General features: G+C 48.6%; 1 protein-coding gene across 1 annotated transcript in view; it reads left to right on the plus strand.

Annotated features, from left to right (window-relative positions):
• HYDIN (HYDIN axonemal central pair apparatus protein) overlaps nucleotides 1-16,285 on the plus strand; it is a 2,443,906-nt gene that overhangs the window by 750,000 nt on the left and 1,677,621 nt on the right. Inside the window, exon 28 of the mRNA XM_030205004.1 lies at nucleotides 15,989-16,132. Within this exon, the coding sequence (XP_030060864.1) occupies nucleotides 15,989-16,132 (144 nt within the window). The remainder of the gene's footprint in view (nucleotides 1-15,988; nucleotides 16,133-16,285) is intronic.

A 16,285-nucleotide genomic window follows, 5' to 3' on the forward strand; every position in this document is an offset into this window, starting at 1 on the left:
CCTGTCTCATCAGCTCGTCATCTTCGACTCCTCTCTCTCCTTCTCTGAACATATTCAGCAGACTGCTAAAACCTGTCATTTCTTTCTCTATAATATCACCAAAATTCGCCCTTTCCTTTCTGAGCATACTACCAGGACCCTTATCCACACTCTTATCACCTCTTGCTTAGACAATTGCAACTGCTTCTCACAGGTCTCCACTTAGCCGTCTCTCTCCTTTTCAATCTGTTCAAAATTCTGCCGCACAACTTATATTCCGCCAGTGTCGTTATGTTCATATTAGCCCTCTCCTCAAGTCACTTCACTGGCTCCCTATCCGTTTCTGCATACAGTTCAAACTCCTCTTATTGACTTATAGGTGCATTCACTCTGCAGCTCTTCAGTACCTCTCCACTCTCATCTATCCCTACACTCCTCCTTGGGAACTCCGTTCACTGGGTAAATCTATGTTCTCCGAGGATAAGCAGGCTGCTTGTTCTCACATGTGGGTCGACGTCCGCGTCGACCCAGGAATCGCCATTTTGCAAGCAAAATATTTAAAAAGTTTTGCCAGAGTCTTCTGGTGCGCGTGCAGCACGCACCGCGCATGAGCGGACTGATTTCCCACCTGTTGCATGAACACTTCTCTTCAGTTTTTCTTTCTCCGCGTTGAGGTGCAGCAGCGTTCGTTTCTGCTCCTCTTCAGGCCCAGGAAGAGTCTTCACTGATTGCGAGTTCGTTCGCTTCTATTTCTTTACTTTTTTTCTTTCAAGATAAAATAATAATAATAATAATAATAAGGTTCCCGTAGTTTCCTTTTAGATTTTCACCTATTTTAAGTTTTCTTTCTTTTTCGTCGCGGCCGGCCTTTAGGCCGTGCAGTTGGGTTCTCCCCTTTTCTCTTTTGTGCCTTTTTCAGTTTTTAGGCACAGTCGCGTCTTTTGATTTCACCGAAGCCAATTTTCCTTCAATGTCATCGAAGACTCCCAGCAGCTTCAAGCGCTTTACTCGGTGCAACTGGACTATCTCAGCTACCGATATCCACGCCTGGTGTATTCAGTGCCTTGGGACCGGTCATAGCCCAGCTGCTTGTAATCTGTGTCTTCGTATGAAGAAACGGACCCAAGCGTCTCGAGAGGCCCAACGAGAAAAACTTTTTGGTGCTCAGTCCGGTCCTTCGACGTCGACTTCGGTACCGAGGTTGTCGTCACCGACATCGAAGGGAGCATCGATGTCAGGAAGAGAGGTATTTGCTGCTATGAGACCAACTCGTGCTGGGAGCAGTGTGGCGTCGAGTGGGTCTCCACCTGCCTCGAAGCCTCCTGTTATGCAGGCCCCACAGGACCGGCCTTTGTCAGACCCGGCCCCGAGTAGGCGTGAGGATTCCACATCCTCATCGGTACCGAGGAGTCTCGATGACGGACGTCAGAGCGGCTAAGAAACAACGTCATCGTTCTCTTTCGACGCATGGTACCGGAAGCTCCGGGACATTGAGAGAGTCGGCACCCGAGAAGCGTCGGCGCCAAGAGGATAGCTCTCTCTCGATACGGGAGGTGCCGATGCGTTGGTCTCCTAGCAGCCCGATACCTACTCCCAAGCCTCCACGGATTCTGACACTGCCTATACCACCGACCCCGCAGCCTTCGATGGCGGCTTTCGACGAGCGCATCCGGGCCTTGTTTCCAGAACTTCTGGAGGGACTGCTATGTCAGTCAGCTTTGGTGTCGGGGTGCTTGCGCCTTCTGTACCATCAGCTGCAGCGGTGTCTGCCAAGACTTGCTGCCAAGGTCCAGTCATACCAGCTGTTCACAAGTGTACAATTGCGGGACTCGATATGTGTACTGTCCAGCTTGGTTGATGCACTCCCTACAAAGCTGGCCGAGCCTTTTTGTCAGGTGGTCAGGCAGCAGAAGGAGTGTCGCAAATTCCTGGCCCGGGGTACTTTTGACGTGACATACAGATTCGCTGCTGAGGGTATAGTGATGTGCAGACTTTCATGGCTGCGTGTCTCTGACCTGGATCATTCGGTCCAGCACCGAATGGCACATGTTCCTTGCCGGGGGGGATAATCTTTTTGGTGAAAAAGTAGAGGATCTGGTTGATCAGATCAAGAAGCATAATGATGCTATGGATTCTGTCTCCCACTGGGCTCCTTCTGCTACAGCCTCCTCATCTAGGAGGTATTTTGAAGGGAAGTGGAGTGCTCCCTATTTCTATCCTAGGTGTAGGTATACTCCTGCTTCTCGGCAGCCTGCCCAGGCTCAGCCCCAGTGAGCTCGTTCTCGTCAACAAAGGATGGGCTTTTGACTGGCTCCAGTTCAGCATAGCCTCAGTAAAAGTGTCCGTACCGGACGACTTGCCGATAGGGGGTAGGTTGACGTTTTTTCACCAAAGGTGGCCTCTCATAACTGCCGACTGGTGGGTTCTTCAAGTAGTCCGGTTAGGATACACCCTCAATCTGGAATCCAAACCGCCAAATTGCCAACTGGGAGCTCATTCTTACAGCTCCCAGCACAAGCAGATACTTGCAGAGGAACTCTCCGCCCTTCTAAAGACCAGTGCGGTCGAACCCGTTCCACCAGGAGAAGAAGGGCTGGGATTCTATTCCAGGTACTTCCTTGTGCAAAAGAAAACAGGGGGGATTAATCCCATCCTAGACCTAAGGGCCCTGAACAGATTTCTAGTCCGAGAAAAATTCAGGATGGTTTCCCTAGGCATCCTTCGTCCCATGATTCAAGAGAACAATTGGCTATGCTCTCTGGGCTTAAAGGATGCTTACGCACACATCTCGATACTTCCAGCTCACAGGAGGTATCTTCGATTTCGGCTAGGAACACAGCCCTTTCAGTACTGTGTACTGCCCTTTGGTCTAGCATCTGCACCCAGAGTGTTCACAAAGTGCCTGGCAGTAGTCGCAGCGTCGCTACGCAGACTGGGAGTGCATGTGTTCCCTTATCTCGACGATTGGCTGGTGAAGAGCACCTCGGAGGCAAGCACTCTACAGCATGCGAATGACTATTCAGGTGCTAGAGCTACTTGGGCTTCGTGATCAATTACTCCAAGTCTTATCTCATCCCAGTAGAAAAGTTGGAATTCATTGGAGCTCTGTTGAACACAAGGACAGCTCGAGCTTATCTTCCCGAGGCAAGGGCAGACAACCTCCTGTCCCTAATGACCATGGTTCGAGCGTCTCAACAGATCACGGCTCGGCAGATGTTGCTACTTCTGGGGCACATGGCCTCCACAGTTCATGTAAATCCCATGGCACGTCTACAAATAAGATCAGCTCAATGGACCCTAGGTTCCCAGTGGTTTCAATCTGCGGAGGATCTAGAGGATGTAATCCAACTGTCCACTGGCTTTCGGAATTCTCTTCACTGGTGGACCATTCGATCCAATTTGACCTTGGGATGTCCATTCCAAATTCCTCAGCCACAAAAAATGCTGATGATAGATGCATCCCTCCTAGGGTGGGGAGCTCATATAGATGGGCTTCACACTCAAGGAGACTAGTCCTTTCAGGAAAAAGGCCTTCAGATCAATCTCCTGGAATTCCGAGCGATCTGGAATGCTCTAAATGCTTTCAGAGACAGGCTGTCCAACCAAATCATATTGATTCAGACAGACAATCAGGTTGCCATGTATTACACCAACAAGAAGGGGGGCACCGGATCTCGCCCTCTGTGTCAGGAAGCCCTTCAGATGTGGCTTTGGGCACGCCGTCACGCATGTTTCTCCAAGCCACTTACCTGGCAGGCGTAAACAACAGTCTGGCCGACAGATTGAGCAGCATATTTCAACCTAACGAGTGGTCTCTGAACAGGGACGTAGTCCGCAAGATCTTCCAAGCATGGGGCACTCCCTCGGTGGATCTTTTTGCCACTGAGATCAATCACAAGGTCCCTCAGTTCTGTTCCAGGCTTCAGGCCCACGACAGACTAGCGTCAGATGCCTTTCTCCTTCATTGGGGAACGGGCCTCCTGTTTGCATATCCTCCCATACCTCTTGTAGGAAAGGCTTTGCTGAAACTCAAGTAAGACTGCAGAACCATGATTCTGATTGCTCCCTTCAGGCCGCGTCAGATTTGGTTCCCTCTTCTTCTGGAGTTGTCCTCCGAATAACCGTGGCGATTGGAGTGTTTTCCAGCCCTCATCACTCAGAACGAGGGGTCACTTCTGCATCCCAACCTCCAGTCTCTGACTCTCATGGCCTGGAGAGCTTAGAATTTGCCTCCTTGGGTCTTACAGAGGGTGTCTCCCGAGTCTTGCTTGCTTCCAGGAAAGATTCCACGAAGAGGTGTTACTCTTTCAAGTGAAGGAGGTTTGCCATCTGGTGTGACAGCAAGGCCCTAGACCCTCTTTCTTGTCCTACACATACCCTGCTTGAATACCTTCTACATTTGTCAGAGTCTGGTGTAGAAAAACTCCGTAAGAATTCATCTTAGTGTGATTAGTGCTTTTCATCGCCGTCTAGAGGGTAAGCCTATCTCTGGACAGTCTTTAGTTGTGCATGAGAGGTTTGCTTTTGTCAAAGCCCCCGGTCAGACCTCCACCAGTGTCATGAGATCTCAACGTTGTTCTCACCCAGCTGATGAAAGCTGTTTTTGAGCCACTGAATTCCTACCATCTGAAGTACTTGACCTGGAAGGTCATTTTCTTGGTGGCTGTTACTTCGGCTCATAGAGTCAGTGAGCTTCAGGCCTTGGTAGTTCATGCACCTTACATTATGTTCTATCATAACAGAGTAGTCCTCTGAACGCACCCTAAGTTCCTGCCAAAGGTCGTGTCGGAGTTCCATCTGAACCAGTCAATTGTCTTGCCAACATTGCCTTGGTAGCTCATGCTCCTTATACTAAATTTCATCATAACAGAGTAGTCCTCCGCACTCACCCTAAGTTCTTGCCAAAGGTGGTGTCGGAGTTCCATCTGAACCAGTCAGTTGTCTTGCCAACTTTCTTTCCCCGTCCTCATACCCACCCTGGCGAGGCCCAGTTGACCAATGTTCATTGTTTTGAGTGAGCCTGGGTGCTAAGGATACCCCACATATGAGAAAAAGCAGCCTGCTTGTCCTTAGAGAAAGCGAAGATACATACCTGTAGCAGGTATTCTCTGGGACAGCAGACTGATTGTTCTCACAAACCTGCCCTCCTCCCCTTTGGAGTTGTTGTTCTTTCTTTGTTTTATTTTTTTTGTTAAACTAAGGAACCACGCTCGCGCGGCGGGCAGCAAGTCGTTCGCACAAGCGCGGTCCTTGCTGCTCGCACAACGGATCTCTAGAAAACGTTGTTTTATTTTGCTTGCAAAATCTTCCGATTCCTGGGCCGCCGCGGACGTTGACCCACATGTGAGAACAATCAGCCTGCTGTCCTCAGAGAATACCTGCTACAGGTATGTATCTTCACTGTCTGGCGGACAGGTTGAGCAGGTTAATGCAACCTCACGAGTGGTCACTGAACATGGGCGTAGTCCCCAAGATCTTCCGAGCATGGGGCACTCCCTCAGTAGATCTTTTTGCCACTCAGATCAATCACAAGATCCCTCAGTTCTGTTCCAGGCTTCAGGACCATGACAGACCAACGTCAGATGCCTTTATCCTACATTGGGGGACAGGCCTTCAGTATGCGTATCCTCTCTTACCTCTACTAGGGAAGACTTTGTTGAAACTCAAGCAAGACTGCAGAACCATGATCTTGATTGCACCCTTCTGGCTGCGTCAGATTTGTTTCCTTCTTCTTCTGGATTTGTCTTCCAAAGAACCGTGGAAATTGGAGTGTTTTCCAACCCTCATCACTCAGAACGAGGGGTCGCTTCTACATCCCAACCTCCAGTCTCTAGCTCTCACAGCCTGGATGTTGAGAGCTTAGAATTTGCCTCCTTGGGTCTTTCAGAGGGTGTCTCCCGAGTCTTGATTGCTTCCGGAAAAGATTCCATGAAGAGGTGTTACTCTTTTAAATGGAGGAGGCTTGCGTCTGGTGTGACAGCAAGGCCCTAGATCCTCTTTCTTGTCCTACACAGAACCTACTTGAATACCTTCTGCACTTGTCAGAGTCTGGTCTCAAAACCAACTCTGTAAGGGTTCACCTTACTGCGATTAGTGCTTATCACCACCGTGTAGAGGGTAAGCCTATTTCTGGACAGCCTTTAGTTGTTCGCTTTATGAGAGGTTTGCTTTTGTCAAAGCCCCCTGTCAAACCTCCACCAGTGTCATGGGATCTCAACGTCGTTCTCACGCAGCTGATGAAAGCTCCTTTTGAGCCACTGAATTCCTGCCATCTGAAGTATTTGACCTGGAAGGTTGTTTTCTTGTTGGCAGTTACTTCAGCTCGTAGAGTCAGTGAGCTTCAGGCCTTGGTAGTGCATGCACCTTATATCAAGTTTCATCACAACAGATTAGTCCTCCGCACGCACCCTAAGTTCCTGCCAAAGGTGGTGTAGGAGTTCCATCTGAACCAGTCAATTGTGTTGCCAACATTCTTTCCCCGTCCTCATAACCGCCCTGGTGAAAGCAGTTTGCACACCTTGGACTGCAAGAGAGCATTAGCCTTTTACGTGGAGCAGATGAAGCCTTTTAGCCAGTTCGCCCAGTTGTTTGTCTCTTTTGATCCCAACAAGAGGGGAGTCGCCATCGGAAAATGCACAGTATCCAATTGGCTAGTAGATTGCATATCCTTCACTTCATTCCCAAGCTGGGCTGACTCTGGCAGGCCATGTCACGACTCATAATGTTAGAGCTATGGCTGCGTCAGTGGCTCACTTAAAGTCAGCCTCCATTGAGGAGATTTACAGGGCTGCAACATAGTCATCATTCCACACATTCACATCTCACTACTGCCTCCAGCAGGATACCTGACGTGACAGTTTGGGCAGTTGGTGCTGCAGAATCTGTTCGGAGTTTAGAATCCAACTCCATCCCCCCTAGACCCATTTTTGTTCTGTTCCAGGCAGCACTCTCAGTTAGTTGTTTATGGTTTCAGGTCAATCTATGTTATGTCCTCGCCGTTGCGAAGCCCAATTGACCAACGTTCATTGTTTTGAGTGAGTCTGGTTGCTAGGGATACCCCACATGTGAGAACAAGCAGCCTGCTTGTCCTCGGAGAAAGCAAAGATACATACCTGTAGCAGGTATTCTCCGAGGACAGCAGGCTGATTGTTCTCACAAACCCACCCACCTCCCCTTTGGAGTTGTTGTTTATTTGCTTTTTGATTAAACTGAGCGGGAACGCTCACGTGACGGGCGGGAAGATGGCTGCGCTTGCGCAGTCCGTGCTGCTCGCGCTCCAGATGACTCTGGAAAGATTCTTTTATATTTTGCTTGCAAAATTGCCGTCCGATTCCTGTTCCGACACGGACGTCAACCCACATGTGAGAACAATCAGCCTGCTGTCCTCGGAGAATACCTGCTACAGGTATATATCTTTGCTATATTGGCTTATATGTGAGCTAATGTTTATTTGTTAATGTAGGTTTTATTGTAATCCATCAAGAACTTTTGCTTGACAAGCTATACATGCTTTACATAAATAAATAAGCAAGTAAATAAATAAATAGCTAAGGAGTCTTTTGCTAAAGAATGGCACATGATATCTACCACGAGACACATTTTATTCCTGTGGGCTCTGCTGCAGATAGCATGCGCTAATCTTTTGTAAAAACTCCCTGAATAAACACCTGTAACACAAATAAAAAGGTATCTATGCCCCCTAATTCTATAAAGTTACAAAAATTGCATGCATAAATTTGTGCTTGTGCCCAATTTAGCGCACAATTTAATTGAATAACAAGCTAAATACTGGGGATACGTGTCTAATTTAGGCACGTACATCTGCACCACGTTTCTGTTTGCGGAAATGGCCATGCCTAAAGTTAGGTGCGACTCCTGGGCTTAAGTACTAATCTATAAACAGTGCCTAACTTTAAGTGCGCTTTTTCAGCGCTGATTTTTTAGGCACCATATATAGAGTCTAGCCCATGGTGTATATCCTTGCTTTATGCACTTCTAGTATCCAACGGTTTTTGTAGCTTACCTTATATGAAAAAATGGGAGGTTGATTGGGGAAGGAATTGAATGATTTATAACTCAGTGGCTACCAGTATGAAGGCATCTATTTTGAAGGTATTGATGCGCTGCTACCTAACTGCTGCTCACTTGCCTAACATGAAATCTTCTATATCAGATAGTTGTTGGTGGGGATGTGAGATTTTAGTTACCTATTTCCATCTTTGGTGGGACTGCTCCACAGTGGTGTACCTAGGGTAGTTGACACCCGGGGCCAGTCATTTTTTAACACCCCCCCCCCCCAAAAAAAAAAAAAAAATCCAGTACTAGGCATGCCGAGAATACAAAACACTCAGGACCTTTAGAGCAATTCTACCATACCATAAAGCAGTCATTTCTACGAGTCACACAAGGAAAAGGAAAGCATCTTAAACACTATAGTGAGCACTAGAACATCAATTCACCTATTGTAAAACGAAACCAGACAGAATAGTACAGATCGTAGATCCTGCACAGTCAATGCCAACTGAAAGCCATGTCTTTTTCACAAACACAGATACACCCTAATCTACTATAGGATAAGTAATCATAAACTTTCTATTTAGACAAAAATTAAACTGAAACCCCAAGATGCCAGACTCTGCATACAATGCAACACCACAGAAACAGGAAATGTCCCCTAGTACTGTGCAAAATATAAAGACAGCAGATGTAAATTTGAAAAAAAACTAACAAATACCAATCACCACTTTAAAAATTAGCAAATAGAAATAAAATAAATATAGAAAATAAAATAATACCATTTTATTGGACTAATACATTTAGCTTTCAGAGGCCAAAACCTCCGTCCTCGGGTCAGTACAGTATAGTGCTGTTACAGTATCTTATCCTGACCTGAGGAAGGGGGTTTTGTTCTCCGAAGGTTAGTCAAAATGTATTAAAATTAGTCCAATAAAAAGATTACCTTGTTTACATGTTCTATTATAAACATTTATTAACACAGCTACAATACTACTTTATCCTAAAGCAAAAAACAAAAATATATATTTTATTTACAGTTTGTTGTCTCTGGTTTCTGCTTTCCTCATCTTCTTTTCACCATCTTTCTTCCATCCAGCATCTGTCTTCGTTCTCTGCCATCCAGTGTCAGCCCTCTCTGCTGTCCCCTCCATCCAATGTCTGCCCTCTCTCCCTGCCCCTTCCATCCACATCTGCCCTCTATCTCTGCCCCTTCTATTCACTGTCTGCCCTTTCCCTTCCATCCACTCCACTGTCTGCCCTTTCTCTCTGCCCCTTCAATCCACCATTTGCCCTCCCTCTCCCATCCATCCAGGGTCTGCCCTCCCTCTCGCTCCCCCTTCCATCTAGGATCTGTCCCCTCCCTCTCTGCCCATTTTTTCAGCCCAGTTCCCCTTCTCCTCTCTGAACACCCCCACCCAGTCCCCTTCTCCCCTCCCCTTCTCCTGTCTGTGACCCCCACCCCAGTCCTCTTCTCCCCTCTGAACAACCCCACCCCAGTCCCCTTCTCCCCTCCCTTTCTCCTGTCTGACCCCCACCCCAGTCCCCTACTCCCCTTCCCGTCTCCCATCTGAGATCCCCACCCCAGTCCCCTTCTCCCCTCCTCTTTTCCCCTCTGAACACCCCCACCCTAGTCCCCTTCTCCCCTCCCCTTCTCCCATCTGAGACCTCCACCCCAGTCCCCTTCTCCCCTCCCCTGTCTGAGACCCCCACCCCAGTCCCCTTCTCCCCTCTTCCCCTCTGAACACCCCCACCCCAGTCCCCTTCTCCCCTCCCCTTCCCTTCTCCCATCTGAGATCCCCACTCCAGGCCCCTTCTCCCCTCCCCTGTCTGAGACCCCCACCCCAGTCCCCTTCTCCCCTCCCCGTCTCCCATCTGAGATCCCCAACCCAGTCCCCTTCTCCCCTCCCCGTCTGAGATCCCCACCCAGTCCCCTTCTCCCCTCCCCTTCCCTTCTCCCGTCTGAGATCCCCACTCCAGTCCCCTTCTCCCCTCCCCTGTCTGAGACCCCCACCCCAGTCCCCTTCTCCCCTCCCCGTCTCCCATCTGAGATTCCCAACCCAGTCCCCTTCTCCCCTCCCCTCCCCTTTTCCCCTCTGAACACCCCCACCCCAGTTCCCTTCTCCCCTCCCCTTCTCCCATCTGAGATCCCCACTCCAGTCCCCTTCTCCCTCCCCGTTTCCCATCTGAGATTCCCAACCCAGTCCCCTTCTCCCCTCCCCCTCCCCTGTCTGAGATCCCCACCCCAGTCCACTTCTCCCCTCCCCTTTTCCCCTCTGATCACCCCCACCCCAGTTCCCTTCTCCCTTCCCCTTCTCCCGTCTGAGATCCCCACTCCAGTCCCCTTCTCCTCTCCCCTGTCTGAGACCCCCACCCCAGTCCCCTTCTCCCCTCCCCGTCTCCCATCTGAGATCCCCAACCCAGTCCCCTTCTCCCCTCCCCCTCCCCTCTCTGAGATCCCCACCCCAGTCCCCTTCTCCCCTCCCCTTTTCCCCTCTGAACACCCTCACCCCAGTCCCCTTCTCCCCTCCCCTTCTCCCGTCTGAGACCCCCACCCCAGTCCCCTTCTCCCCTCCCATGTCTGAGACCCCCACCCCAGTTCCCTTCTCCCCTCCCCTTCTCCCGTCTGAGACCCCCACCCCAGTCCCCTTCTCCCCTCCCCCTCCCCTGTCTGAGATCCCCACCCCAGTCCCCTTCTCCCCTCCCCTTTTCCCCTCTGAACACCCCCACCCGAGTCCCTTTCGCCCCTCTCCTTCCCCACCTCAGTCCCGTTCTCACTACTGTCTGAATCGGCGAAGCAGCATCGCAGGCAGCGCCTCGTCTGCCCTGCTTGTAAAAATCAAATCTCCTTCTCCTCATCTTGACGTCGACTCGGGCCTTCCAATCAATCACTATGTCCCACCCGCCCTCGCGGAATTTACCTTAGAGGAGGGTGGGACATAGTGATTGATTGGAAGGCCCGAGTCGACGTCAAGTCGAGGAGAAGGAGATTTGATTTTTTCACAAGCAGGGCAGGCGAGGCGCTGCCTGCGACGCTGCTTCGCCAATTTTTGTTTAAAGGAGGCGGCGGGAGCGGAGCACCCCCCACCCACTGGCACCCGGGGCGGACCTGCCCCCCCCGCCCCCCCCTCCCTTGGTACGCCACTGCTGCTCCATAACTCAGGAGTTCTAGTGAAAGGTGGGGCAGGAGATGCATTCAATTTTTGGGAAGCCTGTGCAGTTCCTGCACCTTTGGTATTTGTTGGGAGTGGGGAGAGGGAAGAGAATACCCAATGGGCAAAGCAGGTACAACTGTGCTGAGTTGCTGCTAGACATGTCATTACATGTTTCTGGAGATTTGTCCATACCCCTATGACTACTTATTATTTCTATAGTGGTATTAGACATATGCAGCTCTGTACACATTATCCCATAAATTCTATAAATGGCACTTTAAATTACATATGCAATTAAGTTAAATGAGACAATTAGCACCGATAATTGGGCCTTAGCAATTAATTATTGGTGCTAATTGGCTTTAATTAACATTAACGCACATGAATTTAGGTGCCAAGATCCATGCATAAAAATTACATGTGGGTTCAAAAAGGGGGCCCAGTCATAGGATGGTCATGGGTGGATCAGGGTCATTCCTTTTATTTACATTCACTATTATAGAATAAAGGGGATTTGTGCTAATTTAGGATAAGGATTTACACCAGGGTTTCATTAGTGTAAATGGTCACACCTAAAGTAACATAGTAACATAGTAGATGACGGCAGAAAAAGACCTGCACGGTCCATCCAGTCTGCCCAACAAGATAACTCATATTTGCTGCTTTTTGTGTATACCCTACTTTGATTTGTACCTATGCTCTTCAGGGCACAGACCGTATAAGTCTGTCCCGCACTATCCCTGCCTCCCAACCACCAGCCCCACCTCCCAACCACCGGCTCTGGCACAGGCACAGACCGTATAAGTCTGCCCAGCACTATCCTCACCTCCCCAGCCCTGCCTCCCAACCCCGGCTCTGGCAGAGACCGTACAAGTCTGTCCAGCACTATCCCCGCCTCCCAACCACCAGTCCCGCTTCCCACCACCGGCTCTGGCACAGACCGTATTAGTCTGCCCAGCCCTATCCCCGCCTCCCAACCTCCAGCCCCGCCTCCCGATCTTGACTAAGCTTCTGAGGATCCATTCCTTCGGCACAGGATTCCTTTATGCTTATCCCACGCATGTTTGAATTCCGTTACCGTTTTCATTTCCACCACCTCCCGCGGGAGGGCATTCCAAGCATCCACTACTCTCTCCGTGAAAAAATACTTCCTGACATTTTTCTTGAGTCTGCCCCCCTTCAATCTCATTTCATGTCCTCTCGTTCTACCACCTTCCCATCTCCAGAAAAGATTTGTTTGCGGATTAATACCTTTCAAATATTTGAACGTCTGTATCATATCACCCCTGTTTCTCCTTTCCTCCAGAGTATACATGTTTAGTTCAGCAAGTCTCTCCTCATAAGTCTTGTAACGCAAATCCCATACCATTCTTGTAGCTTTTCTTTGCACCGCTTCAATTCTTTTTACATCCTTAACAAGATACGGCCTCCAAAACTGAACACAATACTCCAGGTGGGGTCTCACCAACGACTTATACAGGGGCATCAACACCCCCTTTCTTCTGCTGGTCACACCTCTCTTTATACAGCCTAACAACCTTCTAGCTACTGCCATCGCCTTGTCACACTGTTTCATCGCCTTCAAATCCTCAGATACTATCACCCCAAGATCCCTCTCTCCGCCCGTACCTATCAGACTCTCCCCACCTAACACATACGTCTCCCGTGGATTTCTACTTCCTAAGTGCATCACTTTGCATTTCTTCGCATTGAATTTTAATTGCCAAACCTTAGACCATTCTTCTAGCTTCCGTATGTCCTTTTTCATGTTTTCCACTCCCTCCGGGGTGTCCACTCTGTTACAGATCTTAGTATCATCCGCAAATAGGCAAACTTTACCTTCTAACCCTTCAGCAATGTCACTCACAAATATATTGAACAGAATCGGCCCCAGCACCGATCCTTGAGGCACTCCACTACTTACCTTTCGCTCCTCCGAGCGAATTCCATTCACCACCACCCTCTGGCGTCTGTCCGTCAACCAGTTCCTAATCCAGTTCACCACTTCGGGTCCTATCTTCAGCCCCTCCAGTTTATTTAAGAGCCTCCTGTGGGGAACCGTGTCAAAAGCTTTGCTGAAATCTAAGTAGATTACGTCCATAGCTCGTCCCTGATTAAATTCTCCTGTCACTCAATCAAAGAACTCAATGAGGTTCGTTTGGCACGATTTCCCTTTGGTAAATCCATGCTGTCTCGGATCTTGCAACTTATTGGCTTCCAGGAAATTCACTATCCTTTCCTTCAGCATGGCTTCCATTACTTTTCCAATAACTGAAGTGAGGCTTACCGGCCTGTAGTTTGCAGCTTCTTCCCTATCACCACTTTTGTGAAGTGGGACCACATCCGCTGATCTCCAATCCCTCGGAACCTCTCCCGTCTCCAAGGATTTATTAAACAAATCTTTAAGAGGACCCGCCAGAACCTCTCTGAGCTCCCTCAATATCCTAGGGTGGATCCCATCTGGCCCCATGGCTTTGTCCACCTTTAGCTTTTCAAGTTGTTCATACACACTCTCTTCCGTGAACGGTGCTCTATCCACTTCAATCTCATTTGTACTTTTTGCAGTCCATCGTGGTCCTTCTCCTGGATTTTCTTCTGTGAAAACAGAACAGAAGTATCTATTTAGGAAATTTGCTTTTTCTTCATCATTATCCACATAGCGGTTCGCAGTATCTTTTAGTCTCACAATTCCCTTTTTAGTCATTTTCCTTTCACTAATATACCTGAAGAAAATTATGCCACCCCTCCTCACATTTCTAGCCATTTGTTCTTCCGTTTGCGCTTTCGCCAGTCGTATCTCTCTCTCGGCTTCTTTCAGTTTCATCCAGTATTCCTCCTTTTGTCCCTTTTCATGAGTTTTTTTGTATTTCTGGAACGCCAACTCTTTAGCCTTTATTTTCTCAGCCACTTGCTTGGAGAACCATATCGGTTTCCTTTTTCTCTTGCTTTTATTTACTTTCCTTACATAAAGGTTCGTGGCCCTATTTATAGCTTCTTTCAGTCTGGACCACTGTCCTTCCACTTCTTGTATTTCCTCCCATTCCATCAGCTCCTTCCTCAGGTATTCCCCCATTTTACTAAAGTCAGCATGTTTGAAATCCAGGACTTTGAGTTTTGAGTGGCCACCCTCTTCTTCAGCCGTCATATCAAACCAAACCGTTTGATGGTCACTGTTGCCCAGGTGGGCACCCACTCGGACATTTGACACATTATCCCCATTTGTGAGTACCAGATCTAGCGTCGCTCCCTCCCTCGTGGGTTCTGACACCATTTGTCTGAGTAAAGCACTTTGAAAAGCATCCACGATATCTCTGCTTCTTTCCGATTTCGCAGATGGAACCGTCCAATCTACATCCGGCAGATTGAAATCTCCCAACAACAGCACCTCTCTTTGCAGTTTCTGGCTTTATTTTATAAACAGTACCTACCTTTGAGTGCTGTTTATAGAATAGCAGTTATTTTTTGGTGCCATTTGTATAATTTAGTCCTATGTGCAGGTACTTTCTTTGTCCTTAGTGGGCTCACGATCTAAGATGTTTTTTGTACATGGGGTAATAGAAGGTTAAGTGACTTGTCTGTGGTCACAAGAAGCTGCAGTGGGAATCAAACCCAGTTCCCCAGGAACACAGCTTGCTGCATTAACCATTAGGCTACTCTTCAAGAGAAGGACATGGATTTGATATACTACCTTTTTGTGGGTACAAACAAAGCAGTTTACGTATATTATATGTGGTTACTTTGTCTATCCCTAGTGAGCTCACAATCTAAGTTTTGTACCTGGGGCAATGAAAGTTTAACAGATTTTCCCAGGGTCACAGGTTGCTGCAGTGGGAATTAAACCCAGTTCCTCAGTTCACTGCCCTAACCATTGGACTACTCTTCAACTCCCCTTGTCTCTTGAACATTGGAGAAAGAGCTTAAGTAAAATGGTGCTGACGGAATCCCTGACAGCTGCTATGTTAAAAAAAGGGACCTAGAGTATTGGAACCAGGGTCGTAGCCAGACTTCGGCGGGGGGGGGGGTCTAAAGCCTGAGTTGAGGGGGCACATTTTAGCACCACCCCCCAGCACCGCCAACCCCCCCCCCCCCACCATTGCCGACCTCCCCGCCGCTGCCACCACCACCTTTGACCCCCCCCCTGCCAATGACACTCTTGACCCCCCCTCTTGCCGCCAACCCACCGTCGCCTACCTTTGCTGCAGGGGGACCCCAACCCCCGCCAGCCGAGGTCCTCTTCTTCCTTCGTTCTGTGTCTTGAGTCTGATGTCCTGCAGGACGTCAGACTCAGAAACAGAAGGAAGGAAAAAGAGGACCTCGGCTGACGGGGGTTGGGTTACCCCGCCAGGAAAGGTAGGCGACGGCGGGTTGGCGGCGGGAGGGAGTCGAGAGGGTCGTCGGCAGGGGGGTCCAGGGCCAAACCTACGGGGGCCCAGGCCCCCATGGCCCCACGTAGCTATGCCCGTGATTGGAACTCTGGAACCACCTAAAGACCTCCTTGAAAGATTTATGATGGGGCAGTTGGGAGGAGGTGAGCTGGTGTTGGGACTGGGGGGATGTTATAATTATGTTATAGGTGTTCAATTATATACTTGTGATGCTTTCTTTTGGACATCGTTCCTATTATGTATGCAGTATTTAGATTTTACTGGTTTGTCTATTTAATATGCTTCCCTTTGTTTTTAAATAGAGTTATGTATATTTATTGTGCAGTTGGCTTTGTACAGAACACTTTCTAATAAGATAGTACAAAAATATTTTTCTTTCTTTTTCTCTGCCTGTCCTTACTTGTTTTCGTATCTTTTCCTACTTTGCACTCATGCTCTATTTTCTGTTTTTAACAGCTTTCTGATGATGTCCTGCCACTACAGTACCAGCCTCTTATTATAAAAAACATTTCTTCACTACCTCTCAGCATTTTGCTGTTCGCAGAGGAACCCTTCTGCGTTTGTGACAAGGATCAGAAACTACTGTCAACAAACATCAAGGTATAGCTGATAAGTTTATCATTTATCTGTTCATAGACAATCTTTTAGATAGTGACCAGAACAGCTAGATTTGACCATATCACTCTAGTTCTGATGAAACAGCATTGGCTGCCAGTTAAATGGTGCTCACAATGTAAGTTTTTGACACTAATT

This window comes from Microcaecilia unicolor, chromosome 5 (assembly GCF_901765095.1).
Source record: "Microcaecilia unicolor chromosome 5, aMicUni1.1, whole genome shotgun sequence".
In the NCBI taxonomy this organism is placed as follows: Eukaryota; Metazoa; Chordata; class Amphibia; order Gymnophiona; family Siphonopidae; genus Microcaecilia; species Microcaecilia unicolor.